Here is a 27,295-nt window from a genome sequence, read left to right as displayed (position 1 = left end):
TGGACATTGTTTAAAATGTAAATAGAAATAAAATATGATTTGCAAATCCTGTTCAGCTCATGTTGAATATGCTACAAAAACAAGATATTTAATGTTCAAACTGATAAACTATTGTTTTTTTTTTAGCTAATATTTTTCCTCTGAGCCCTGCAACACGTTCCTAAAAGCTGAACAGGTTCTGTTTACCACGGTGTTGCTTCACTTTTCCTTTTAACAGCCAATAAGCTTCTGGGAGCTGAGGACACTGATTGTTGAAGCTTTTAGGAGGAAATCTTTCCCATTCCTGCTTGATGGACAACTTCAGTGTCTCAACAGTCGGGGGTCTCTGTTGTTGTATTTTGTGCTTCATGATGAGCCACACGTTGTCAACAGGAGACGGGTCTGGACTGCAGAACCGTCTAGAACCTGGACTCTTTCTCTACGAAGCCACGCTGTTGTAACAGGAGCAGACTGTGGATCAACGTTGTCTGGCTGAAATAAGCAGGACGTCCCTGAAGAAGACGTTGCTTGGATGGCAGCAGATGTTGCTCCAGAACCTGGATGTAGCGTTCAGCAGTAATGGAGCCTTCACAGATGTGCCAGAGCAGCAATTAAACAGTCGTGCATAAAGCTGCACGGTGGATGCATTGGTGCTGTTGGAAGACCGTGAAGATGGGAGAATTAGAAAGAAACGAGGTTTCAGGGATAAGATATTTCTTGGATGATGGTGATGATGATGATGATGATGATGGCTAAGATGATGCATCCAGTCAGTCTGGATTTTATCCATCTTATCAACTTCTACAGATGTTCAGTTCTGCTGAATCCAGTCCAGATCTACAAGAATCTGTTCCTGTTCTAATTAGCTGATAAAATATTTTAAATGGTCATAAATTTGGTAGATTTTAAACTTATATAAAAAACAAATATCTATGGAATAAAATAATAACACTCTTTCTTTTAAAAAAAAAAATCTAGTTTCCATAAGATCATGAAAACATTTTTATTCTCAGGAGTAAAAATTATTTTTCAGTCCAACTATGTTGCTCTTCAATCCACAAAAGTAGAAAAGTTATGTTGAGTTTTTTATTTATTTTTATTCAGACTGATAATCTCATGGAGGCTTTTAGACTCATTGACCAGTTTGGTTCTTTATTCTGAGGTTGGAGGAACTTCTGCTGCACGAGTTCCTTCAGTTTTCTCTAATCAGGAGAAGAAGCCACTGTTTTAAGGAACTTAAGTCTCTGATGGAGTTTTCTAACTTACAGTTTCCACTGAAACCTCATTAGGGAAGAAGTTTTAAAGATATAATCAGGCAGACAGGAGACAAAGAAAGTAAAATCCTGACATTCCTTCAGTCATTGATGGTGTGTAGCTCAAGAACTGGACCCTCCAGAACCACACTGATGATTTCTGCTTCTGTTCCTGTGACAGCAGTTTAACCCCCTTAGATAAAACGAGTCACATGACCTCTTTATGGATCCAATAAACAGACAAACTGAAGTTTAACATGAAAATATCTCTTTAATATCTGAGCCCAATGGAAAATAAAAGGACTTCAACACGTTAATTTAACATCTGAGTCCAATAAAAGAAACAAACCCGACTGTAACGACTCTAAAAAGGAACAAACCCAAACAAAACATTTAAGCCCATATTCCTAAAAATGCTGATTTTATTTCAGCTGATGATAAAAACTAAAGCCATGATGGAGCCCAGAAGCAAGCGGTCCATCTAGAACCTCTTCAGTCGTCCACGATGCTCAGCAGCCCGCTCAGCTTCAGCCTGCAGGCCAGCTCCTCCTCTCTGCTCGCCAGGATCTGACGCTCCAGGTCCTGCAGCCTCCGAGCCAGCGGTACCGGAGGCGCTTTGGACCAGGTAGGCCCGTCCACACGCTGATCCAGCTCAGGCCTCTGGGAGGACAAGAAGACCAGAACTAACAGAATAAGCCCAGAAGAAGAAGAAATGAAGGTAAGAAAGGAGTGGTGAGGAGGAGAGGAGACCTGCGTGGCTGCAGCAGCGTCTTTGGTCCGGCCTGAAGGAGCAACCTTCATGGTGGTCGGTGAGGACAGCAGGGTGGAGGACGGCATGAAGAGCGGAGTGGACAGATGGTCCAACGGGTCGCCGTCCAGCCAGCGCCTCAGCTGCTCCAAGCTCCTGCACAGACGGAACGTTAACGTGGTACCAGAACCTTGAGGAACCGTTCTGGAAACTTTATCACAGCTGCAGGACAGAAACTCAAACCTCTAAACGGGTTTTTATCTCAGATTCCTGCCTGTCCCCTTCACCTGATCCAGATGCAGCTCTGAGAAGTCAGAACCATCTTGGTTCTGGTTTAGGATACAAGTCCACTTCTTTGAGAATCTGATCAAATAAAAGCCCCAGGAGGAGGTTTATGAGACCCAACGGACCTCTGTACTGAACAGCTTCATGCAGAGATCGCTCTGACCTCCGTCTGCCACAGACAAGATCCAAACTCTTCAAACCCAAACAGAACCTCCCTGGAAGGTTCTGTTGTTCAGATGATCTTCATTTTCTCTCTGAGGATTTGTTTAAAGACAGAAAACGGTGGAAAGCTCGACTTTCAGCTGCAGGAGAAACCAGAGCGTCTTCAGATCCATCGGACCCACAGGTCATCTGGTGGTTCTGATCCGGCTCAGACCCACAGGTCATCTTGTGGGGGTGCTGTGGGAGTCCGGGGCGTTTCTACAGGTTATATTTGTACGATGAATGTAAAACGAAGGTCTTTCTGTGAACTCCTGACTGAGATCTTTCATCTCTGGAGGATTTTCTCCTCATTTCCATTAAAACAGAAAAACATCAGAAGTGACCCCTGCAGAAAGATCTGAGGTCCGTTTGCAGAGGAACCAACACTAACTAAATGTAACCCTCATTGGTGTGGCATTTATGGATTTTTCGCAAATCACCTCAGAGCAACACAAACCCGAAACCTCCCCCATTCATTTCCTATGGAGCGCTTTTTAAAAAATGAATGTCCCAACCCTTCTGGCACTCACAAAAAAGGAATTTTGTGGATAACTGTTACGGTTTTTCCGCAAAAACAATTTGTTCGGGAGTAGCGAATGTGAAAAATCCTAAAAACGCTTTGGAGCTGCATTTTCCCACATCATCCACTTTTTTACATCGTCGCTGTGCCTACACCGATTCTTGTACAAACATAAAAATGAGCACCATAGTCCTCAAAAGCCTGCTGATACGGTGAAAGAATTATTTTGATATCTCTTATACTTTTTGAGCTACAGCGATTTGTTCGGGACTGTTTTAAGAGGATTTCTGAAATTCCATAAAAATCCCCTTTATATCATAATTTTTTACGCCTTTATTAAACTTTTTCCAGCAAAAAACAATAGCTTGTCTTCTTCCCCTATCCGTTACGAACTAAACGCAGAAGAAATTACGTCTCTACCATTTACGGATAAGGAGATATGGAGCGTTGTTCGAGGCAAAGTTCTCCATTATAATCCAATAGGCAGACTCGGACACAAAGTGTTTGCACTTCTGTAGAATGGCGCGCTGCAGGTGTGTGAGTGAGTTTCCATGACGACGGAACTCTGAGGGCCAGAGGGAGAGGCTCCATTGAGATACAATGGCAACTTTCGACGCTCACTGCAGTTGCTGTGATTAATGTAGAAATCTGAAATTCGCACAGTCACTTCCTCTTGACATTTTAAAATTTTCAAGTGACTTTTAGCCATGTGTCACTTTTCTGTCCCATTTTGGATTTCACATACTTTCCTATTGGGCCTTTGCTTCCAACAGGACCTGGCATGATGCCCAGACACGACCCAATTGGCCAATACAGCACCACCCACCTGTGGGAAATGGCGCTACTGACCATTTTGGTCAAATGTTGAGTTCTGGGCCCAGATGTGGTGAGGCTGAGTTGCTAAAGGAGGCCAATCTGACCCATGAGCTTTGGTCACGTTTGGTGACATTAAGTATTGGCACCCCTTTTTGAGGCACTTCCCAGTACAGGATTTGGACCAAACTGACAGAGTATAATCACCCGGTGATACTGAACACAACCATGCTAGCGGCTAACGGTTAGCATGTTGCTAACCGAAAGTAGCTCTAGGTAGCTTGTACAAACTTCTGCTTTACAGATTTGGTGAATTTTAGGATTTTCTCCCTTTTTAGGCACTTCTCAGTACAGGATTTCAACCAAACTAACAGAGTAACATCACCCGGTGATACTGAACACAACCATGCTAGCGGTTAGCAAAAAGGAACTAAAAGTCAGTAAAATGTTCTTGAGTTTATTTGTCCTTGATTTCAGCAGCTAAATAAGATGATCTGCCAGTGGAATTAGTATTTTGACCTTTAAAATAAGATAATTAGATAAACTGCACCTGAAATAAGACAATGGAGATGAGTTGTTCCTCTTTTAAGAGCAAATCTCTTATTCCACTGGCAGATCATTTAAACTTGCTGCTCAAATCAAGGACAAATTCCCTCATTTCCAGAAAACTTTCCTTCTAGTTCCCTTTCTGCAGTGCAGTCAGCAGATTTTACTGATCTCTACCTCTTGCTCTCAGCCTGTTCTTCCTCCAAGCTCTGCAGGACCTTGTGGGCCAGCAGCTCCTCTGCTGAGGGGCTGTGAGTGACGTCCAGACGGGGCCTCAGGGCCCCGGGGGCCTCCACCGAGCTCTGGAACAACCTCTGTCTGGGAGACGGAGCAGGAGGCGGCGCGCAGGGAGCCTGAGTCGCTCTGAGGGGAAACAGGGAGGAAGATAAAGAGTCTGGTTTCTTTAATCAAGTCAATATTTACACTTTAAATGCAGAAGAAGAGAATAATTAAAGTCTGGAGGAAAGTCATTTCTCTGTTTCATCATCAGCAGGGGGTCCAAACTTTATGAAGCACTCGAGAACCAAGAACATTTATTTTATTGTTCCTACCTGATCAACTACAAACTAAACTTGTAATATTTTCATTAAAAAATTAAAGCAGTCAGATTTCTGCAGGAAAGAGATGTAGAAATAATCCAAACCTGAACCAAGTTTCTGATTATTCTTTTGGGCACGATAGAAACCGGCAGAAATAAATATATTCATCTATTCTGAGCAGTGAGAACCAGATTTGGGTGACGCCTTCTGTAAAAATGCATATTTAACAAACTTTAATAAATTAATTAAAATCTGACTTAATTAAGGAGAAAGCAGAACTCCTGGGTATCAGAGGATAAATACTTTGTGTTGCACCAACATTTACTGTTTTATGAAGGTTTTAAATTATTTTTTTTTTTGGGGGGGATTTTTTGCGGCTCTAGTGGCTCGCTTTTTCCGAAAGTAGGCTGACAGGAAGGGGGTTAGAAGAGGGGGAGAGACATTCGGCAAAGGACCACGGGTCAGATTCGAACCCAGGTCGACCGCGTCAAGGACTAAGGCCTCTGTATATGGGTCGCGCTACCCGCTGCGCCACATGCGCACCCAAGGTTTTAATTTGTCTGTGATCATTTTGCCTTAATTAAAACTAAAAAGTCCCCGGGGCCGCACTCTGGACCCCTGATCCTCAGCAGCAGATATTCTTTTATCTCCAAGCAGCAGCTTTGTGAAGGTTGTGGAGCAGCAGAGGTCAGGACGACTGACGGACGGATCCTAACGCTCCTCTCTGCTTTATCTCCTCTTCTAAAGTCAACAAGGTGGAAAACTAGCGTCTGTGAGGTTGTTTGGAGCAAATAATGAGCCCTTCAGCCTCGCTTTGATCTCTTTTACAAACCCTGAAGCTGCTGGAAACATCTCTGGTATCAAAGAGGTGGATCTTAGCAGCTTCCTCACCCGTCCCTCTCCTGCTGCTGCTGCTTCTCTCTGTGGGTTTTTTCCACGGCCTGCGTCCACTCTTCAGGAGGTCTGAAACCCTCCAGAGAAGCTGTGGGGAAGTAAACCAGGATCTCGCCGTCCTCGGTTACTGCGTCTTTAAAAAGGAGGAAAACAGAGTTTATTTTAGGACACGTGAAGACCTGAAGGGACATTCACAAAATACATCCTGATTAAAGCTCCTGATTTCTTTCTGTTTAGTTCAGCAGCTGGAAGGAGAGATGTAGAGAGGAAAAACCGAGGCATGGATGGTCAGATGCACAGCTGGCTGGACATATGTGGGTAAACGGGATCCAAGGTCAAAAATAAGAAGCACAGCCAGACCAGGAAGCAGAGCCGTAGTTTAACACACCTCTCTGCAGCTTCTGTACTGTTACCCACCCATTATCCTATTGAGACGGTGTCTTTCCCACGGCCAAAACTGAATAGATCAAAAACTGATCTAAAAGGAACAAATCATAAGAATCTAATAAATATCAATACAGCTCACCTGGAACCAAAAAATAAAACTATTAAATGTGGTATATTAGATATAAGGTCTCTCACTCCAAAGACTTTGTTAGTTAATGAATTGATTTCCGATAATCAGATTGCTTTATTTTAGTCTCACAGAAACCTGGCTACAAGAGGACTACGTTAGTATTAATGAGTCAACTCCCTCCAATTATTCAAATTTCCACATTCCCAGATCTGTGGGAAGAGGAGGAGTGGCAACCATCTTTCAGTCTGATTTATTAATTAGTCCCAGGCCAATTAATAACTACAGTTCTGTTAAACATTTAACCCTCAGTTTCCCTCATCCAAATTGCAAAGCAATAAAACCTCTTCTGTTTGTTGTTTTGTATCATCCACCAGGCCCTTACACTCAGTTTTTGGATCAGTTGTCAGACTTTTTTTCTGATTTGGTGTTAAACACTGACAAGGTTATTATAGTGGGTGATTTTAACGTTCATGTTGACATAGAATGTGATAACCTTAGTGTAGCCTTTAAAACTACCCTAGATTATATTGGTTTTGTTCAAAATGTGCATGAACCAACGCACTCTTGGCTCCATACTTTAGACCTTGCGCTGACATAAGGCATTGATTGTGAAGAATTAACAGTATTTCCTCACAACCCTGTCCTATCTGATCATTTTTTAATAACCTTTGAGTTTAATCTAACCGAGTTCTCCACCTCCAAAAGAGGGTTCCATTATAGTAGATGTTTATCAGATAATGCTATATCCAACTTTAAAGAGTCTGTCCCCCTTTTAATATCCTCAGTATTGCAGAAATGCCCTACAGATGGCAGCAATGTTGTTTCTTCCCATTCACAAATAGACACCTTTGTTAATGGTGTGACTTCCTCATTGCATTCTGCAGTAGACAATGTAGCTCCCTTGAAAAACAAAGTGATTAGTCACAGGAAGCTGGCTCCCTGGTTTAATTCAGAGCTGCGTTCCTTATAGCACAATGTTAGGAAATTGGAGAGAAAATGGCGCTCTACACATCAAGAGGAATCCTACCTAATCTGGAAAGACAGTCTATTGTTGTATAAAAAGACCCTTTGCAGAGTTAGAGCAGCATATTTTTCATTGTTAATTAAGGAGAATAAAAATAATCCTAGATTTCTCTTCAATACAGTACAGCTGCCAAACTTACACAGAGTCATAGCTCTGTTGATCCATCCATTCCCTTAGCACTTAGCAGTAATGATTTTATGGGGTTCTTCATAAATAAAATTGACTCCATTGAAAATAAAATAATAGGCATCCTCCTAAACATGATTACCTCATCCTCAGTAAGTGAGGCAGCGTTGGAGGAATTTTTAGAACTTGCCCAGTGTCTGAACTGTTTAGAAGCAATAGAGCTTTCTGAGCTATCTAAAATTGTAGCTTCATCTAAACCTTCTACCTGTATTTTGGACCCAATCCCAACCAAGTTGTTTGAGGAGATATTCCCTTTGATTAGTGACCCTATTTTACACATGATTAATCTATCCTTAGTAAATGGATATGTACCACAGGCTTTTAAAGTAGCTGTTATTTAACCTTTACTTTAAAAAACATCTCTTGATCAAGATGAGTTAGTAAATTACAGATCTATATCTAATCTTATTTTCTTATCTAAAATTCTTGAGAAAGTAGTTGCTACTCAACTTTGTGAACATTTACAAAGTAATGACCTACTTGAGGAGTTTCAGTCAGGCTTCAGAGCTCATCATAGCACTGAAACAACTCTGGTGAAGGTCACCAATGATATTCTCATGGCCTCAGATAATGGACTTGTGTCTATACTTGTCCTGTTAGATCTCAGTGCGGCATTTGACACAGTTGATCACAATATTCTCCTATATAGACTTGAGCATACTGTAGGGATTAAGGGGAAAGCATTAGGCTGGTTTAAATCTTATCTGTCGGACAGATTCCAGTTTGTTGATGTTAATAATAAATCTTCTTCAAACTCTAAGGTCACTTGTGGAGTACCGCAGGGTTTAGTCCTTGGACCAATTCTCTTTACTATATATATGCTTCCGATTGGCAAAATTATCAGACAACATGGGATTAATTTCCACTGTTATGCTGATGACACTCGGCTATATTTATCCATAAATCCTGATTAATCCAATCAATTACTTAAACTACAGACATGTCTTGATGAAATCAAAGCTGGATGACTTTAAATTTTCTGCATCTAAATTCTGACAAGACAGAAGTTGTAATCTTTGGACCAGAGTCCTAAAAAAAAACTTCTTAACCAATCACCTAATCTGGGTGGCATTAACTTGGCCTCTGGTAATAAACTTTTTGACCAAGACATGTAATTTAAATCCCATGTTAAACAGGTTTCCAGAGTTTCCTTTTTTCACCTCCGGAATATCGCCAAAATTAGAAACATTCTGTCCAGGGGTGATGCTGAAAAACTAGTCCATGCATTTGTTACTTCAAAGCTGGACTATTGTAATTCTTGACTATCAGGAAGTCCACAAAATGCAGTTCAAAGTCTTCAGCTGATCCAAAATGCTGCAGCAAGAGTTCTGATGAAAATCAACAAGAGGGATCATATTTCTCCAATTTTAGCTTCCCTTCATTGGCTTCCTGTTAAATCAAGAATAGAATTTAAAATTCTTCTTCTAACGTATAAAGCCCTTAATAATCAAGCTCCATCATATATCAGAGCTCTGATTACCCCGTATGTTCCTAACAGAGCACTTCACTCTCAGACTGCAGGTCTGCTGGTGGTTCCTAGAGTCTCTAAAAGTAGAATGGGAAGAAGATCCTTTAGCTATCAGGCTCCTCTCCTGTGGAACCAACTCCCAGTTTTGGTCCGTGAGGCAGACACCCCGTCTACTTTTAAGACTAATCTTAGAACTTTCCTTTTTGTCAAATCTTATAGTTAGAGTGGCTCATGTTACCCCGAGCTACCTCTATAGTTATGCTGCTATAGGCTTAGGCTACTGGAGGACATCAGGGTCTATATTTCTCACTCCAAGTTCAACTGTTCTCCAATCTACTGTTCTCTTGTTTTGCATTGCACTGAAATGACTGTTATCATTTCAGCTTTTAACTTTTTGTTCTCTCTCTTTTTTCTTCATAGTAGGTACACCTGGTCTGGCGTTCTGTTAGCTATGGCATCATCCAGGGAAGACAGATCACCAACTATTACCATCTAATGTAGAACAGATTACTGGATCAATGTGTGCTTCTGTGCTTTTTGGTCTTTCGTGTTGTGTCTCTGCTCTGTCTTCTGTAACCCCCAGTTGGTCGATGCAGATGACCGTTCATACTGGGGGGGTGTCCTAGTGGTTAGAGCATTGAGCTTGGGTCCCAGATGTTCTGAGTTTAACTCCCACAGACTGCCACTCTGGGCTCCTGAGCAAGACCCTTAACCCCCCGATTGCTCCCCAGGCGCCGCACAGTGGCAGCCCACTGCTCCCCAATGGGATGGGTTAAGATGCAGAAGTGAATTTCTCCATTGTGAGATCAATAAAGTTCAATTATTAATTATAATTATAATTATTATTATTATTATTACTACTACTACTAAGCCCGGTTCTGCTGCAGGTTTTCCTTCCCACTGATGGGGAGTTTTTCTTTCCACTGTCTCTTCATGCTTGCTCCGTATGTGGGATTGCTACAAAGCCATGGACAATGCAGACGACTCTACCTGTGGCTCTATGCTTCTACAGGAGGGAATGCTGCTTGTCAAGACTTTGATGCAATCAACTGGTTCCCTTATATAGGAATTTATTTTTGACCAATCTGTATAATCTGACCCAATCTGTATAATCTGATTTATTTTGACTTTGTAAAGTGCCTTGAGATAACATGTTTCATGAATTGGCGCTATATAAATAAAATTAAATTGAATTTAATTAAAAATATATTCCTATAAAAATGTTTGACTCTGAAAGCCCTTCAGGAGGTCTGAGGAGAGACTGATCCTATTTAACAGACGCTGGTGAAGATTCTCAGTCATCCAGGTCATGGTCATTCCAAAAAAAAGGTAAAAAACAAAGCAACTGGCCTTGTTTTCCGTAGTTGAGGACGTTTCGCTTCCTCTCCAGGAAGCTTTCTCAATTCAAAAAGTCTGGAGTAATGTGGAGTAACAAGCTTTATACAATTGGCAAACAAAGGCCTTTTGTTTGCCAATTGTAAAACAAGATACGGAAAACAAGTCCAGTTGCTTTGTTTTTTTACCTTCTCTTTAACAGACCTCAGGGAGGTTTGGCTGTCTAGAAGAAAAACTTCAGGAGGTGAGAGGAGGTTCTGGATCGCATGTTTGGGTTTTTACCTCCACAGGCAGGAGGTCCGGGCGGCTGCCAGTCTTTCAGTTTGTGGTCGATGAAGATCAGCACAACATCCTCCCAGGGAATCTGAACCCCCAGCTCTTCCAGGTCAGTGCTTCCATCAGCTGGGCTGGATCGGGGAGGTCTGGGGTGTTGAGCCTGAAGTCGGACCCTTTCCAGAAGGTTCTCCAGCCGGGACATGAGGAGTGGCTGACTATGACGTGAAGCTGGGATCTTAGCAGCATAACCAAAGATGGAGGAGCAGAGATCCGACCAGCAATCTAAGAGGAAAGAGCAATTAAATAATCGCAGTCTTGATGTGACTCGCTGCATTTCTCCTCCTGGTTGGTCTCCTACCTGCAGCAGGTGTCTCCTCCCACTCTGGCAGCAGCAGACTGAGGATAACGCCACGCAGCCAGGAGAGATGCTGCGCAGAGTTCCAGCCCAGATGAGGGACCAAAGCTTGAGTCTTCGGCTGACTGAACTCGGCGGGGGGCCACGACAGGCCGCAGAGGTCCTGGGAGGAGACTCTGTGGGCAACGTGAGCCAAGACGGCGTTATAGAGCCGGACGACAGGCACCGCTTCCTGCCAGGGAAGCCGTGCGGCCGCCCGGTTCTGGCGGTTGGAGAAAACTCTGGGCCAGAACTCCTGGCTCAGACTGGCCTCGATGAGCTGCACCAGGGTTTGACAGGTGAGGGGGAGGGGGGGTGGAGAGCGGGCCAGCAGCCAGCGGACGGCCTGGGTCAGCTGCAGATGGAGAGGAGAGGAAATGTTCTGAGGAAACATGTGAGGACTGATCAAACCGCCTGTTATAGGAATCTTATTCTGAAGTCACTATGGCCTGACGCCAACTCTGACTGCAGACACAAGGGCACACTTCAGCTCCTTGGCTCTGCTGATTGCCAAGGCCAAATGCTCTGGTGTTACTATGAAGATAATGAATGTCTGCGATATGAATGTCTCTGTTGTTATCTCACAGTACTGCTGGGGGGTATTTAGCGGACCCTGGGAGGAAGAGCGGCAGAAACAGGTGGACAGGCTGGCGGCCGGACCGAGGGGTGCGATTACTTTCCATTCACACATTCACAGAGCTTTTGCTTTCTTTTGTTTTGGTTATTTAATTTATTTTGGTTATTTCATTTATTATTATAATTTTTTTTTTTTTGTTATTTCTTTGTTAAATTTTTAATTGCTTTTATTTTTGGCATCTCCAGTAACATAAGGTAACTACATTCAAGGTACCTCTGCAGATAATTTAAAAGGAATTGTTTTTTTTACAAACTTTTAAAAGGAAAGGAAAGAAAAGATGTACCTTCCCAGGATCAGGATACCTAAATACTAACAAATGTTTTTCCGAGTTATTGCTCTCCAGAGATCCTAAAATGCCGGCATATGATAAAAAGTCATAATCAACTTTGGATATGCAGGGAAAAGCAGATATGACAATTATGCTAAGTTTTGATCAACTTATGCCAGGATATTGGGATCTTCCAGCTGAGAAAGGTGGTGGCCTAAAGTTTTTGTAGCTTTACCGCTATTAACCCGTATATCCTGCTTTCTGCTCTTTTGTTTGCAAAGAAACCTGGTCAATATAATTGGAATGCGCTAACAGAGATATTTTAGTCTCTTTTTAGACATTCTCAGATGTGAGTGAGTGCCAAATGGTCCCGCAATGACATGAGGGCTGATTCTGGGGACAAAGGGAAAAGGTGATGTCATTGAATTCTGCCTAATCCAGTTTTGATTAAAATCTTGGAAGAGGAACTTTTTTTTTTTTATTTCAATTTTTTTTATTTCATTCTTTTAAGTTTTTTTTTAGAGGGGACACTGATGTTAAAATGTTTGTTTGTGACTGCTTTACTGTAATTTCTTTTCAACTTATGAAGCTTTCTTTGGCAAAAATGGTGGCAGAGTCCGTGTCTCTTTTCAGAGACAAAGGCGGGATCGTGGGGGTTCATGGACATTGCTCTTGCTGGAGGGATGTGTGCGGCTGACCAGAATTCAGACTTGAGGCAATGAAAGGACTCTGAAAATGGACAACTACCAGGGAGCTAAAACAGAAGAGTTGGGGAACCATCAACGGACTTGTCAGCAACGGAAACAAAGATGAGTTTGGCAGACACACCTACCTGTATTTTACTTCAGATTTTCTTGTACACAATTAAAAACAAAATGCACATTAGAAAACATATTGATGAATGTGAAAAGGTGAAAACTTTGAATAGGCAACCTTAAGATGTAACAAGATTCGTAAACGCAACATGCATGACAAGATAGGGAAGACCGTTAAGAAAATTATTATGCACCAAAATGTTCATTTGCGTGATGGAATCATAGAGCAACCTAATAAATTAAGTGGGTATTACATCAACAGTTAGAATTAATTAATTAATTATTCATTATATGGGCAGAGTAACATGAAAATTTACACTACCTGCTGATGCGCAGGAGAAATTGCAAACACTGCATTTACTGGATATCTTGAAGTAAGAGGCGTAAATAAGACGCAAGTAATTAGGAATCCGCAAAGATCTGGCACTCCGGCAGACATGAAAGCACCACAAAGGCTACAGGCTTAAATGGATAAAACTGCAAGATTAGCATAATAACTAACATGGATAAATTGGGGATTAAAGCACCAGTGTTTAATGATTATCCTCTGTTAGATTTATTTTTATTATTCTCTATATGTTTTATTTTTATTTACCATGTTTATTGCATTTATCACATATTTACTCATTAGTATTAAAAAGGTTTTATGGTTTGAGTTTATTCAGACATCAAAGTGTCTTCAAGATGACTGATATGTCTCTCTCCTATCTTACAGAGTAAGGCCCCTTGCAGGAAACAGCCTCACCATAAATGTTGATTGTTTTTGCGAGCTTCATCTTATCTGTGATGAATTGCACCCAGCCGTCTGTTGATACTCCATTTCCTCATCACTAAATGCTCAATTCTTAAGGTTGTTCTGCATACCTGAACTGCTAGTTTATGATGTCACACTGAAGTAGGTCTCACCTTTCTTTAAGCTTTGCAGTGTAACTAGGGACCACCCGTTTCTGATATTAAAAAGTAAGGCAGCAGCAGAGTTGACTTCAGAACAGTAAAGATAAATGTAAATGAATGCATCTCTCTGCTGTTCTCCTTGCAAGAAAAGATCTAACGCCTGTTGTCTTTCTTCTTTGTGTTGTTTAATGAATGTTCTAGCCGTTTAAACCCGACACCCTCTTACATACATAAAAGAAATGAGGCCAATTAGATTAGTTGGACACTTTGCATCTGGTCAGGATTGCAGGGTGGCTGTGATTATAAACAGGTAACAACTTGAAGATAATATCAATGAACTAGAAAATTTCTTAAGAAATTTAATAAGGCGACTGCCTCGTGGTGCGTACCGTACCGTAACAAATACTAACAGGAAGTAACACTGCGGATTTCAGGTTCCTACGGTCTTCACAGACCCCGCAGAGGCCGTTGATGGGTGCCATATTAAGTCAATGGAGCATGTCCCTGACCTCCTAGGAGCCTCTTGGTAGCAGCGTTGTCATGGAGACTCACTGACAGCTGCAGCCCTGTGTTACTCATCATTATCTATGATGTGGGGGACTGAGTGATATGTGTGATTTTAGTGTCTTTTAAGCATTTCTGCAGCATGTAGCAGAGACAAAAACGGGTCAAAAATGAATGTTTGACACCTCATAAAACAGACATGCTTTATCCGACATGACCCATATTTGTTGTGGAGCTTTCTCTCTAAAGGAAGTACAGCCTCTGTCAAGCAGAAGTTTGTACGACCTTCCTAGAGCTACTTCTGGTTAGCAACATGCTAACCGTTAGCCGCTAAAATGGTTGTGTTCAGTATCACCGGGTGATTGTACTCAGTTTGGTCCAAATCCTGTACTGGGAAGTGCCTCAAAAAGGGGTGCCAATACTTAATGTTACCAAAGTTTACCAAAGACCACGGCTCAAAACGGCCTCCTTTAGCAACTAAGCCTCACCAAATCTGGGCCCAGAACTCAACATTTGACCAAAATGGTGTGTAGTGCCATTTCCCGCAGGTGGGTGGTGCTGTATTGGCCAATTGGGTCGTGTCTGGTTATCATGCCAGGTCCTGTTGGAAGCAAAGGCCCAATAGGAAAGCATGTGAAATCCAAAATGGGACAGAAAAGTGACACATGGCTGAAAGTCACTTGAAAATTTTAAAATGTCAAGAGGAAGTGACTGTGCGAATTTCAGATTCCTGAATTAATCACAGCCACTGCAGTGGCCGTCGAAAGTTGCCATTCTATCCCAATGGTGCGTCTCCCTCTGGCCAGCAGAGTTCCGTTGTCATGAAAACTCACTCACCTCTGCTGCTACAGGTATGACACAGTGTCTGTCTCATTGAAATAGAATGGAGAACATTGCCTCGAACAACACTCGATTTCTCAAGAACCGTAAATGGTAGAGACGTAATTTTTTCTGTGTTTATTTCGTAACGGATAGGGGAAAAAGATAATCTATCGGTTTTTGCTGGAAATATTTAATGAAGGCGTAAAAAATTATGATATAAAGGGGATTTTTATGGAATTTCAGAAATCCTCTAAAAACGGTCCCGAACAAATCGCTCTAGCTGAAAAAGTATAAGAGATATAAAAATAATTCCTTCACTGTGAGTATCAGCAGGCTTTTGAGGACTATGGTGGTCATTTTCATGTTTGTACAAAAATCGGTGTAGGCACTGAGACGATGTAAAAAAGTGGATGATGTGGAAGGATGCAGCTCCAAAGCGTTTTCAGGATTTTGCACATTCACTACTCCCGAACAAATTGTTCCTGCGGAAAAACCGTAACAGTTATCCACAAAATTCCTTGTTTGTGAGTGCCAGAAGGGTCGGGAGATTCATGTGTGAAAGTATCATGCCTGTACATCAAACGGTTTAGGAGTAGCGACGATGCGAAAACGTGTGATGTTTTGGATTTTCAGATGTCATTTTTCAAAAGCGGTCCATAGTAAATGAATGGGGAGCGTTTCGGGATTGTGGTGGTCTGAGGTGATTTGCGAAAAATCTATAAATCCTACACCAATGAGGGTTACATTTCCTAAATCCAGACAAAAATACCTACGTTTTGATGTATAACTTATCTATGTAGAGTGAAAATTGAGCGAGTAGGCTGAAGTTGTTCGGAGATTTGAAATCTTTGAAAACAGCAGAGTGGCCCACTCTGCCGTTTTCAAAGATTTAGAGAATTGGAGAATTCCATCATTTACTTTCATTATAAACGACGATTTCGCTAATTTTTGGACATGACCTCTGAGGAATAACTGAAGAGACGATAAAAGATATCCACATGCCGTTTTCACTTCTGAGTAGATCACAGATATATCTACAAACTGGAAGTTAAACGGTGTTCGTAGGTGAAAGCATGGCGACACAGTACAGCGTTGAAAATGGTCATTTTGAGGCTTTTTCGAGGCTTTTTCTGTACCTGACGCCATTCATTTCCGATGGAAGTGGTTTTTTGTTTAATTACGTTGCCATGGTAACTCGAAACCCCAATAAAAGTAATAGCACACCATTCCCGACCGAGCCGCACATTTTGATACCTATATCGTTGGGGTGCACGCTACGGTTTGGGCCGCATTAATTTCCGAAAACGTTTTTAGGTGCATAGTAATAGGTGCCTCCATACAAATGCATTGGAGGCAGTGCTTTGCGAAGCAATGCATTTGCTATGGCAGGCGCCTAATTAAAATGTAAGAACATCACTGACTGCTTGTCTGCTTAATTTTTCTTTTATCTGGATGTTTTGAAATTGAACACATGAGAGAGGAAAACAGCATTCAAACAGGGGGACATAGAATACAACCAGTGTTGAGTAGATAAACTGTCTGTTAAAACCAATAGGGGTTATTAAAATAATCAATGAAAGGGGTTAGGATTGCAGTACATTTTAGGCATAAGAAGTATCATCATAAGAAGGTTTGATGCACAGCATGATGAAGTTGATTCACAGAACTGCTTCCTGTCTCCTCCTCACGCTATGCCCACTTTCTGAATATCAACCAGTTACAATTTGGTGTGTTGTTGGGCAAGCAAACACTTGCTATTTCTCAGCTGAGCTTTCAAGATAAGACGAACATATATAGGAATGCTTCTGATTAAAATGCAATGAAATTCTGAAATCTATAGAGTGGTGTACCTTTTACGAAGTTAGATGTTTACTGTTTGGGTGTTAAGAACACATGTACAGTTTTTTAGAGCTGATTCAGCAAGAAGTTTCCGAAAGGTTTTAATATAATTCTTTGCGGAGACTGTGTGTTACATGAGATAAGGTAAACCTTAACAACTCAACTAAAACGAATAAGATGATAAAATGATGCTGAAGAAAACTTTCGACTGTCAGACACTGAAAGTTGAGAAGCACATTGGATGCATTCTGTTAAGAATTACTGGAAAACTACTGCAAATACATTTGAACTTAAAGATTACTCCTATAATTAATAATTACATTGCAGAATTTTAGGCTGAGAGCCAAATAATTGTGAACAGAAATCTGGATGTGAAGTGTTTGAGGAAGGTTTTGAATAAACGCCACATGAATTGGGAGTTTGAGGAGAACACCAATAGCACTTTTGTTTCCGTTTCTGGACAGAAGACAAATCCTCATGTCTGCCAACCATCTTCACGGAATGTTTTATTGGGTATAAAATGTTCATTGCCCAAGCCAGAACTGAACACTCATTACCATCCAACTCAATCGTCTTCTGCAAGCGGGGAAACAAGTAGAGGACCGAGAGGACTTGGGAAACAGAAGCCAGAGAACTCTGATTTTTTATTCTGAAGCGAGGGGTTGTCTGAGAACCCTAAGCGGACCCCTTAAGTGCGATTCATGTCTGCCACGTGCACTGAACAGCCTGAATTATTTCTTTACTTTGTCTTGACATACAGACTCTTTTCATATTGTGTTACTGTTTTTTCAACTGCTCTGTTCCACTGACTTATGTAATCCTGTTTGATTTTATGTGTTATGAAATCTACACTGTGATGTTGCATTTAGTTGATCAATATGGTTTTGTGATAAAGAATGGAAACTGTCTGCTTGGGACACACACCAAGACCTACGTTTATGCAATCTTTTGTTTTGATAGAGGGTGAACTAGGATTTGATTGGCACCGCAGATCCTTAAAATACTTGGTAATGATAATTTTCAGATTCAATACGGGGTCTTCTTGCTCAGATTGGCCGGGAGCGGGTTTTCCCTGGGGGTCTCGTCAGTTTTTACCTTTTTTTAGAGGGGTTGCCGTTTTCTGGTGGGGAATGTTGGAAAACGTCTGTTTGCTGCAGCCAAAGACTGAAAGCCAACGATTCAGACACGTTCCAGGAGCTTTGGGTTTTATTCGTCTTACCTGCTTGGATCCCTGCAGGTCACTGGTTGAGTCTGGGATGAAGACCAGCATGTACTCTGAGATCAGCTCTTCCTCCATCAGAGTGTGCAGCATCAGGGCTGATAGACAAGACAACATCAGAAAAAACTGAAATAAAGTTCCACTGACTGAAAACGTCTTCATACGGTTCTGGTTCTGATCAACTTCCTCTAGTTTGTGAGGGAGAAGAAAACTGTGACTATGTAAGAGACTGCAGGTAACAAAGATGGATGGATGGAAGATGAATGGGTAGCATGCATGAATGAGTGGATGCTTGAAGGAGGGACAGATGGAAGGAAGCATAGATGAATCGGTCAATGTGTGGACAGAGACAAGAATGCATAGCAGGAAGGATGGACGTATGGAGCCATGGGTGCATGTCTGGATGGAAACATGGAGGACGGCTGTCACCAGTCACCTTCCTCCAGTCTGCGAGTGTCAGCAGCACCGCGGTGCAAAGGCACCAAGACGACCAGAGGCAGCGGGCTGTTCCAGCTGTTGATCTGCTGCAGCTGTTTGAGCTGAAGCAGAGCGGAGAGCAGAGGGACGTCCTGCTCCTCCTGCCCAAGCTCCATGACAGGGAGGGCAGGGAGCAGCATGATGATGGCCCGGGTGCCGCTGAGCTCGCAGCACTCCTCCGCTTTGGACAGACTGGCTTCAGTCAACGGACCTCTGGAAGCCTGGGAGACACAAGAGGAAACTACTGAGGTGATCAGCTTCGATTTATAGCTTTAAAAGGAGAGAAGAAAGAAATGCTGCTATTTTAACTGCGGATGATGACATATAACATGAATAATATTAAAATAAAAGGAAAGAATAAAAATGAGTGTTATGCCATTACGACATGGCAAATTGCAACTCTCAGCATGCAACACAGTTGGGACCACAACTGATAGAGACACCCCCATCTCCAATCACCACGGAGATGATAACTGTCTAGAGAACAAATTACACCTAGAGATAAAATTACAATGGACGGAGAGATCTGCTTTCTTCTGTACAACACTGCTGTGTTGAGAAGAAGGTCCATACCTCGCCAGAGCCGCCATTTTGTGCGGGACACAGAGTAACCCTGAGGCTCTTAGCTGCAGACTGTTGTGAAGTCACACTATCTGACTAGCTATCGTTAGCCGAGGTCCACCTTGAAACCGGACTAGAACGAGTTACAAGCTAACCAAGCATGAAATAACACCACTAACGTCTAGTTTTGCCAGAAGCGTTCCATATCTTAGCCTCAGTCCTGTTTGTGTATACCAGCCTTATCTACCTCAGAGCTATTTAGCCAGAATTCTTTTAATACCGTTACCTCAAATGCTGACATGTGGATTGTGATGGTAAATGTGGAAACCAATAGAATTCTTAATCATCTGTGAATTGATTACACATTTCTATGCCGCAATTAATCCATTTCTACTCACTTTTAGCAGTGAGAATGCTTATACAGCATTCTCGTTTTTCTTCTGAATACTTCAACCGATCTCAACAATCACTGGTTCTTTGATTTTAATGTTTTTCAGCTAGTTTTTTTCTCTTCTTCAGAGATCTTCTGCATCTTCTGGTCAAATGATTCTGCAGAACAGTTTTCTAACTGCTGTTTCACAGAAGCAGTTTTTTCAAATTTTTATTTGTTTTCTTTTCCATGTTTTATTTAGTAGTGAGTAGTGTTTTCTAGTATTTTATGTAAGCACAATAATTACCATAACAGGAATAAATGTAATTAATTTGAGTCAGAAATTGAATTGTCTCTAGGGGTTACCGAATTATCTCCTTATGAGTTAATAACTGAATAAACAGATATTTTCACTGGCCTGTGATGAAGGAGTAATGCTTAAAACTCCAATTGCAATTATAATTAAAGTTTTCAACATTTGCTGGACAAGTCTAATTCAGACAACTGGATAGACAACCCTTTTCTGGACTAAATAAGTTAATAACTGTTAATTAATAAGCCAATTGTAAGTGCTAACCATTACAGGCTCATAGCCCTTGATCATAACCATTTCAAATTATTTTCTTTATAGCAATGCTTTAATTTTTAATGATATATTATTAAATTATAATTGCTATTATAACTAATAATAATCTTCATAATCAAACAAGTATAATTGCATAACATGAGGAACCATTTATTTCAAATCAATCTGATAATACGCAAAACCGACTTCATCTCCACCTTTCAGCTCTTCCATAAATTGAGCTTCCTTCTTGAATCTCACCTTGACTGTAACGTGGACTTTACAAGTCCTCTGTCCATCTTCCTGTAGACTGCTGGAGACGCAGAGCGTCTTCAGGGTCCCGTCCGTCTGCTCCTCTGATTCTGCATCACCACCAAGTTTCACCTCCAGCCAGTCTGACAGCACCCTGAACACAGGGACAACCAGACACTTTACAGGCAGATGTGGAATAAAAACCTGATTTTATTGCTATCATAACAAGAAACCTGGTCCTGCATCTCCTATATTAAAAAAGCAGCAAGCTGTTTGGATTCATAGTTTATTTCTCAGCCGTCTGTTGCTGCTGAGATAACCAGCTTTCCCTTGGAGTAATTCACTGGCAACCAGATGCCACAACCAGAGACAACAGGAGAGGTTTGGCAGAGAAATAAACAGAGAAAGTTTTGAATTGTTTACTTAATGTGTTTTCACTTTGTTTTAAAGCTTGACTGAGCTGACAGGATAGCTCCTGCTAGGTTTTTTGAAACTATGCTAATGTAGTATGATTGTGTTTTTACGGTTATACCAACCTTTATTTCCATGAGGGTTTTATACATTGATGGCATTATATTGTGTTTTACGGTCAACTCATTACGACCAAAATAGAGCTTAAGGTCTTTTTTAAATTTACGCCGAATGTCCACTAGCATAATGCTGTTAGCTTCCCGGATAACATTTGTTTTACCACGCAACTATGATTCGTTTTAAACATAAGGTTTGTTTTTGTTTCGCTCAGCCATTGTTCGATACCGCTGAGCATTATTACCGCATTAATATGGAACATTAACGTAGATTTAATGGCGTTACGTGTAACTTTACGACTAACCTATTTAGCGGCCTACCTAACAACAGCACCCCCTAGCTTCCCAGAAGAATAATTGCATTAATAAAGTCGACCGTCCTAAAGTTACGGATTTTACTGAGCAAATCATTCTTTAAAATGTTATTTTATCAAATAATGTTTTGTTTAACTTAGGATTGGCATTGTGAATTGGTTAGAAGAAATACCAAATGTTGTTCTGAATTAGTTAGGCTAATGTGATCTCGTTAACTTAGATCTGCAGTGAACCAGGATTCATTGAATCATTCTGATGTTGTTCTTTTGTGTGTACATAGTTTCTTAGCTTGTTTTTATCTTCATTTTGCTTAGTAGTTTTAGTTAAGTTTCACTAGCGTAGTAGAGAGGATTTGTTGATTGAAATATGGTGTTAATTTAGATAAATAGCATTATATAGTGATTTTTTCTGGATGTTCATTTTATTTCTGTTAACTTTTTGACGTTGAAGACAAGTTGTCACTATTTTATTCTATGTGTGATGAAACATCTGATGTCACACATATGTTGACAACCAGGAAGAAATACAAATCTTGAATTTATTCACATTTCTCGACATACATTTACAAATTCAGATACCTACCCATATTTTTATGTTGACAGTTATCTTACCCCATATATATATTTGATCCAAATCATGTCACAATAAAATAATAATTCAGATATGTTTGTTTCTGAGAAACATTATTTTGTTCAAAGGTGAAACAGACCAAATAGGCCATGTGGCTGCAGCCCACCTGTCTGCCAGGCTGGCCTCTCGCTCATGACCGCTGGGGAGGAGCAAGAGAGCTTTCCAGAAGATCCTGTCAGGCGGGTCTGGGATACTTTCTGTCGCCAGCGCCGGCAGATCGAGCGGCTTCCAGGAGGTCTCCCTGAGCGAAACAGCAGAACCTGGTCAAAGCGCTGCTTCCAGGACCAGAACCACTATCTGAATGGACTCGGGACTCACTCAAGCAGCTGCTGATAGTAGAAATGGACTCTCATCTGGTGGATGGCGTCCCGCCTCATCGATAACAACCTAAACAAGTTGGAAGAAGTGGTTTTAGCGTCGCTCACACTCCACAGTGAGGAGAGGGCGGGATGAACCCACCTGGTGCTGGAAACGGCCATCAAGCCGGCGTTTCCCAGGTTGACCAGCCCTCGAGCCAGATCCGCCATGGAGGGCCGCGCGGGGGCGCTGGGAGCGAGGGCCCTCAACTTGAAGCGGGGGTCGACGCAGCATGGAGCCGCAGGAAAACTTCTCATCTGTCGCTTCAGCTGACGACGAACTGCGACGACATCGCGCCACCTGATGATTCCCACAGAAATGGTCTCAGATCGACTAAAATAGAAAAGGTCTGTGTAACACCCACCCCAACTTTAAACCCAGCCTTGTGTTTAATGGGCAAACAGGGAACCAGGCTCCACTTTTTATATATATATATATATATATATATATATATATATAGTGAATCTGGACGCTTTGACCTTTTGATGAACTTATGGATCCGCTCCAGCTCAGCCTCCAGGACGTCTTCTGCCAGCAGAGCGACGTCTGAGTCTAAAGTCTCCTCGATCAAACCGCTGCAGAGCTGCTCGGTGCATCTGGCAAAACGTTCCGCTTTCTCGTTCAAAGCCTGCCTGAAAAAAAGAAAAACTTTTAAAAATACAATTAAACAAAAAAAAATGTAATCCTGCCGTTTAGCAACAGATCCCAGAACTTCAGCAAGGGCCAAATATGGTAAAGGAAATTATCTGGTCTTCACCAGGTTCTAAAATTATTAGTCATCTACAAAGATTAAGCCAAAGAAGGTGTGTAAAAAAAACATGCAGAGGTCATCGTATTGGTTGTCGTGGGTTTCGGTTGTCACATTCATCATATCTGAGCAACGGCAGGGTTCTGTAAAATACTGTTTGGACTGAAAAGTTAAAATACTATTTCAAAAGATCACTGGTCAAAACATTTGGTGGGAAAGACATTCAGGATAGTTGATAAAAGGACCTGTAATTTTATGGTTAGAAAAAGTCAAGAAAAAAAATGTATCTAGTTTATCTAGAACGCTTGAAGCTTAAAAATGATGCCAATACAAAGACAAAAATGTAAGCTATCAGTAGAATAGATTTTTTCTTTGCTAAGACAACATATGTAGCTTTTAGCTTAGCTATTACCAAAAAAATCCAGTCGATGTTGGTTTTGTGATAACCGGCAAGGAGATGCTATTATTATATGATTATTAAATTTACTTTTCTACTTTATAGATAAATGTGCAAGACAGCTGTGTTCACCTGCTTTGTTGAAACACAAATATGCTGAAAATTAATTTCCATATTATCCAGTAGTTAACTATTTTCAATTAATTATAATAAATTATAAATTATTTTAAATAATTTATTGTAAATAAATTTTCAATAAAATAGTTGGGAGCTTTGAACCTACAAATGTGTAGAGAAAATGTATTTTTTTTTGCAAATTAAAGTGAAATTAATTCCACAAATGTGTTTTATTGGTAAATGAAAATATTATTAAACATTTAAAAGTTAAACCAAAGATTGAATGATTCCCCCCCCCTCCATTAACATAACATTGGGCCAACTAATATAATCTCAGTGTTGGTTGTCACATGTGAACTTTTTTTGGTTTAGTTAACAATAACTTTTGAATAGAATAAGGTACAGCATAATAAGTAAACCGTTTAATTAAAGGCATACTATGCAACATTTTTCAGTCAATTAATGTGTTCCATACCGTTTTGGATGATTAATTGAGTCATTTCAGGTCGAACAAAGATTTTCTCGGCCGCCCTGGTGGTCTGTGGGGGAAATACCGTACTTGCAATGGGGTACCGCGCACGTGACGTCACCGTCTCAAGAGCAACGCCCCTTTTGCCGCTTAGGTAGGGCATACAGGAGAGAAAGCACGGATAACCCAGCTATTACAAGCGCAACAGAACCAGCGATCTGACCGACTTTACAGCCGTTAAACTTTCCCAAGACGATGTCCCAGGCGCACGGTTTACTGGTCACACTGTCGAAGAACACACCAACCTTCAGCTCAAACGATGGCTTGAGGTTCGAGGGCTTAAAAAGACTGGAAAACTGGCCGAGTTGATGAACGGTAAGCTTTGTTTTTTTTTTCCTGCGCGGCGGTCATATCAGGTGTGGGGGATGCGCGGCGGTCATGCCGTCGTCGGCCGTTTTTTTTTTTTTTTGTAATCACCGTCCGTGTTTAATGTTTGTCTTATTTGAAATGTTTTTGAGTAAGCTATCCTGGTAGCAGGCTATCATGTTAGCGCCTGCTACCATGATAGCCTGTATGCTATCATGATAGCAAGCGCTTCTTTATTAACATGTCGGTCACCAAAATACTCTTACCTTGACTTGATGTCGCTTGAATTGGGTCAGGATGTTCTTCAGTTGGGCCCTTTCCTCCGACAAAATGCTTGCTACATATGTAGGCCGACCGCACCGGTGTGCCAAGCGCACACATTTCTCCTTGGCACTCTTGAAGAAAACATCCTTCATATGCGGCCGATCAGCGTAACTCGAGTCGCTGTTGCACGTTCCATAGCAACAATGTTTTAAACAATGTTTAAACCATGGTCTTAGATTTGTAAAAAGCAGTCGTTTTAACGGGTAAAACCTAGGGTAACGCACGTCTCTTTTAAAGCAAAACAGCGGCGGGTTTCCGGAGTTTGCCCCACTGCGTACCACGTGATGTGACGTCATTGTGACGTTACGTTTCTAAAAATAGCTCGTTCGCGGTACCCCATTGCAGGAGCCCTCTGCCCGCACCCACAGGCTCAGTAGTCTGGTGCATCGCGAGAGTCGGTCTTGCTTTACGGTGAGAAATCCATGTGTTTTTGCCCTGCCATTCACTATATGCACGCGCGAAAGCAACAACAAAGAACCGCGTGTTAACGTAAAATAAACATGCATATCGAGTTTTTTTTTTAATTATTATTATTTTTTTTTTGAATGTTGGCGAGGCGGTAGCGTGAGTTTGGCGAGGCGGCCGCCTCGCCAAGTTGGCGCTGTGGGAAACCCTGATGTTCATACTTTCACTGTGTTAGTCATTGTTTGTACTGCCGTTTTTTTTACTTTTCGTTGCATTCGCCTGTCTGCTAAGCTCAAAACAACCCCGCCTGGCTTGGCGGGGTTGTTTCCAGCGAGGCTCCCCCCTCTGGGGGGAGCCTCGCTGGAAAATCAACCCCGGTTGCATAGTAGACCTTTAACTGGGACCTTTTTTTCTGATAATTTCTTAACTATGGTGTGTTGAGAAATAACATTTTTGGAAATGTAATATTTGTTAAGGTTATTTTATTTTATGTTTTTAATGTGGACCCCAGGAAGACTAGCTGTTTGCCATGGCAACAGCTAATGGGGATCCTTAATTAAAAAAAAGAAAAATTACCTTAAGCTTCGTCCTGATCTAAAAATATTTTTTTAGACAAATATTAGCAATTTGGAAAATTGTAAAAAAAAGTGACAACCATCCCTGATCTCCCCTACACCCCATAAAGTGAAACCAGGGTCAGCAGCAGCAGCTCTTGCCAGGTTTTCTGACTTGATCAGACCCTGAGATCTCTGTGGAGGAGTCCTGGTCCAACATTGGTTCAGTTCACTGAGTGTTCAGCTCAGGTCTCTAAAGCTGTAGATCAGCTGCCATGTTCACCCTGACTGTAAATCTGACGATCAGTTTGGTGACGGTTCAGAAACCCTTACTGGATCTCAGAGGCGGCGGCTTCCTTCACAGCTTCATCGAGCACCTCGTGGATGATCTCTGAGCAGAGAGAGCAGCTGAACTGAGCCAGGAAGGCTTCGCGCTCCTGCCTCCTCCTACAACAAACACACATGAGAAGATGAAGATGGAGGAGCTGTGGAAAGCTGCAGGATGCTGAGGACCTTCTTTCCTAATGAAGGTCCTGCTAAAATCTGTGTCTCGTCAACACCCGGGGACACACCTCGCCTCTTCAAGTCTGCGTTTCTCTTCGGCGACCCGCTCCTGCTCTAGCTTGATCTCAATGGCTGACGTCTCCTTCAGCATCTGGTCCAACACCTCAGCCACCAGCACCTCCACCTGCACACTGCTCTCCCTGCATCGACACCAAGGTTAAATCGTTCAGATCGTCCACAGAGTGTCAAACACATCAAATCCTGCCTTTTAGCTCACATGAGCGCTGCTCTGGCGTAGATGGCACCATCCTCAGCGACCGCTCTGACTTCTGCTTCAACCACCTCTTCCACTACAGCGTCCACCTCAGCCGTAATGTCCTAAAACAAGAGACAGCATCAGTACACCACCAAGCCACCAGGACACTTAGAGACCGTGAGGCCTCCCACCTCCTCGCTGTAGACGGGCTGAGGTTTGGGCGGAGGTGACGGAGGCTTGACAGGCTCAGGCTGCAGGATCGGCTGGAAGACCGGAGGTGCAGGTTGATACGATTCTCCCGTCTCAGCAGCGACGGCTGGAGTATCCGGAGCTCTGATGGGCACAAACTGAGCCGGCACCTCCGCCCGCGGTGGAGACGTGACCTCCACAGCGTCAGCTGAAAGAAACCAGAAAAGCTTTAGATGTTCTACTGAAAGACAAGAACGTGGTTCCGGTTGAGCTGAGATCCTCCATCCAAGACGAACCTTTAGCGTAGCTGAAGCTGGGCTCTGCCGACATGCCGTCTCCTCTGTATCTGTTCTGGGAGTCGAAGCTACAGACGGGAACGTGCTGCGGAGGGTTGGGGAGTGGACCTCCGTTCACCACCTGGCCGATCAAGGCTGCTTTCTTGGCCAGGATCACCTCGGACCTCTTGGGAGACAGTGGGAGTTCTGGTTCCTGGAAGGCCATCCGACTCAGCTCCACCACCCTGAGGAGAACCGAACAGAGTTCCTGTATCATCAGGCTGAGTTAATTCAGGAACCAGGCTTTAATGACTCAGTCCACCCGCAGAACTGCTGATCCAGAACATTACTAAAAATAACAGGAAAACCTAAACAGATGAGGTCCAGCAGCCTCAGTGACGCTCACCCATCGTTAACATTCAGGCCGTATTGCTGGATGAAGTCAGTTGCTTCTTCAGCGCTGCGAAACATCAACATTCGAACGATGTCGTCGACTGGAAACGGGGTCGACCGAGGGCCCACGGTGTGAGCCATGTTCAGGGCCTTCAGCGCCCTTGATCGGACCTGCCAACAGAAGCAGACGCAGCATGAAGACTGTAAACATTTAGGACCCAGCAGGTACGTTTTATTTATAAAACATTTCACAGGTCAAAAGCCACAA

At 42.2% G+C, this 27,295-nt stretch overlaps 1 protein-coding gene across 1 annotated transcript in view; it reads right to left on the bottom strand.

The window, feature by feature from the left end:
* Positions 1-1,483: 1,483 nt before the first annotated feature.
* LOC118563790 (germinal-center associated nuclear protein-like) overlaps positions 1,484-27,295 on the bottom strand; it is a 36,355-nt gene continuing 10,543 nt past the window's right edge. The window contains exons 10-28 of the mRNA XM_036139719.1: positions 27,041-27,198; positions 26,656-26,879; positions 26,362-26,567; positions 26,192-26,292; positions 25,983-26,114; positions 25,744-25,857; positions 22,510-22,662; positions 22,133-22,330; positions 21,992-22,060; positions 21,780-21,914; positions 20,211-20,355; positions 18,413-18,674; positions 17,977-18,074; positions 10,943-11,333; positions 10,591-10,866; positions 5,776-5,911; positions 4,523-4,708; positions 1,983-2,136; positions 1,484-1,892 (exon numbers count right to left, since the gene is read on the bottom strand). Coding sequence (XP_035995612.1) covers positions 1,725-1,892; positions 1,983-2,136; positions 4,523-4,708; positions 5,776-5,911; positions 10,591-10,866; positions 10,943-11,333; positions 17,977-18,074; positions 18,413-18,674; positions 20,211-20,355; positions 21,780-21,914; positions 21,992-22,060; positions 22,133-22,330; positions 22,510-22,662; positions 25,744-25,857; positions 25,983-26,114; positions 26,192-26,292; positions 26,362-26,567; positions 26,656-26,879; positions 27,041-27,198 — 3,306 coding nt within the window. The 3' untranslated portion in view covers positions 1,484-1,724. The remainder of the gene's footprint in view (positions 1,893-1,982; positions 2,137-4,522; positions 4,709-5,775; positions 5,912-10,590; positions 10,867-10,942; positions 11,334-17,976; positions 18,075-18,412; positions 18,675-20,210; positions 20,356-21,779; positions 21,915-21,991; positions 22,061-22,132; positions 22,331-22,509; positions 22,663-25,743; positions 25,858-25,982; positions 26,115-26,191; positions 26,293-26,361; positions 26,568-26,655; positions 26,880-27,040; positions 27,199-27,295) is intronic.

The sequence above is a fragment of the Fundulus heteroclitus genome, chromosome 7 (assembly GCF_011125445.2).
Source record: "Fundulus heteroclitus isolate FHET01 chromosome 7, MU-UCD_Fhet_4.1, whole genome shotgun sequence".
Classification (NCBI taxonomy): domain Eukaryota; kingdom Metazoa; phylum Chordata; class Actinopteri; order Cyprinodontiformes; family Fundulidae; genus Fundulus; species Fundulus heteroclitus.
Note: the sequence above shows the minus strand (reverse complement) of the source record. Positions and strands in the feature narration are given on the sequence as shown.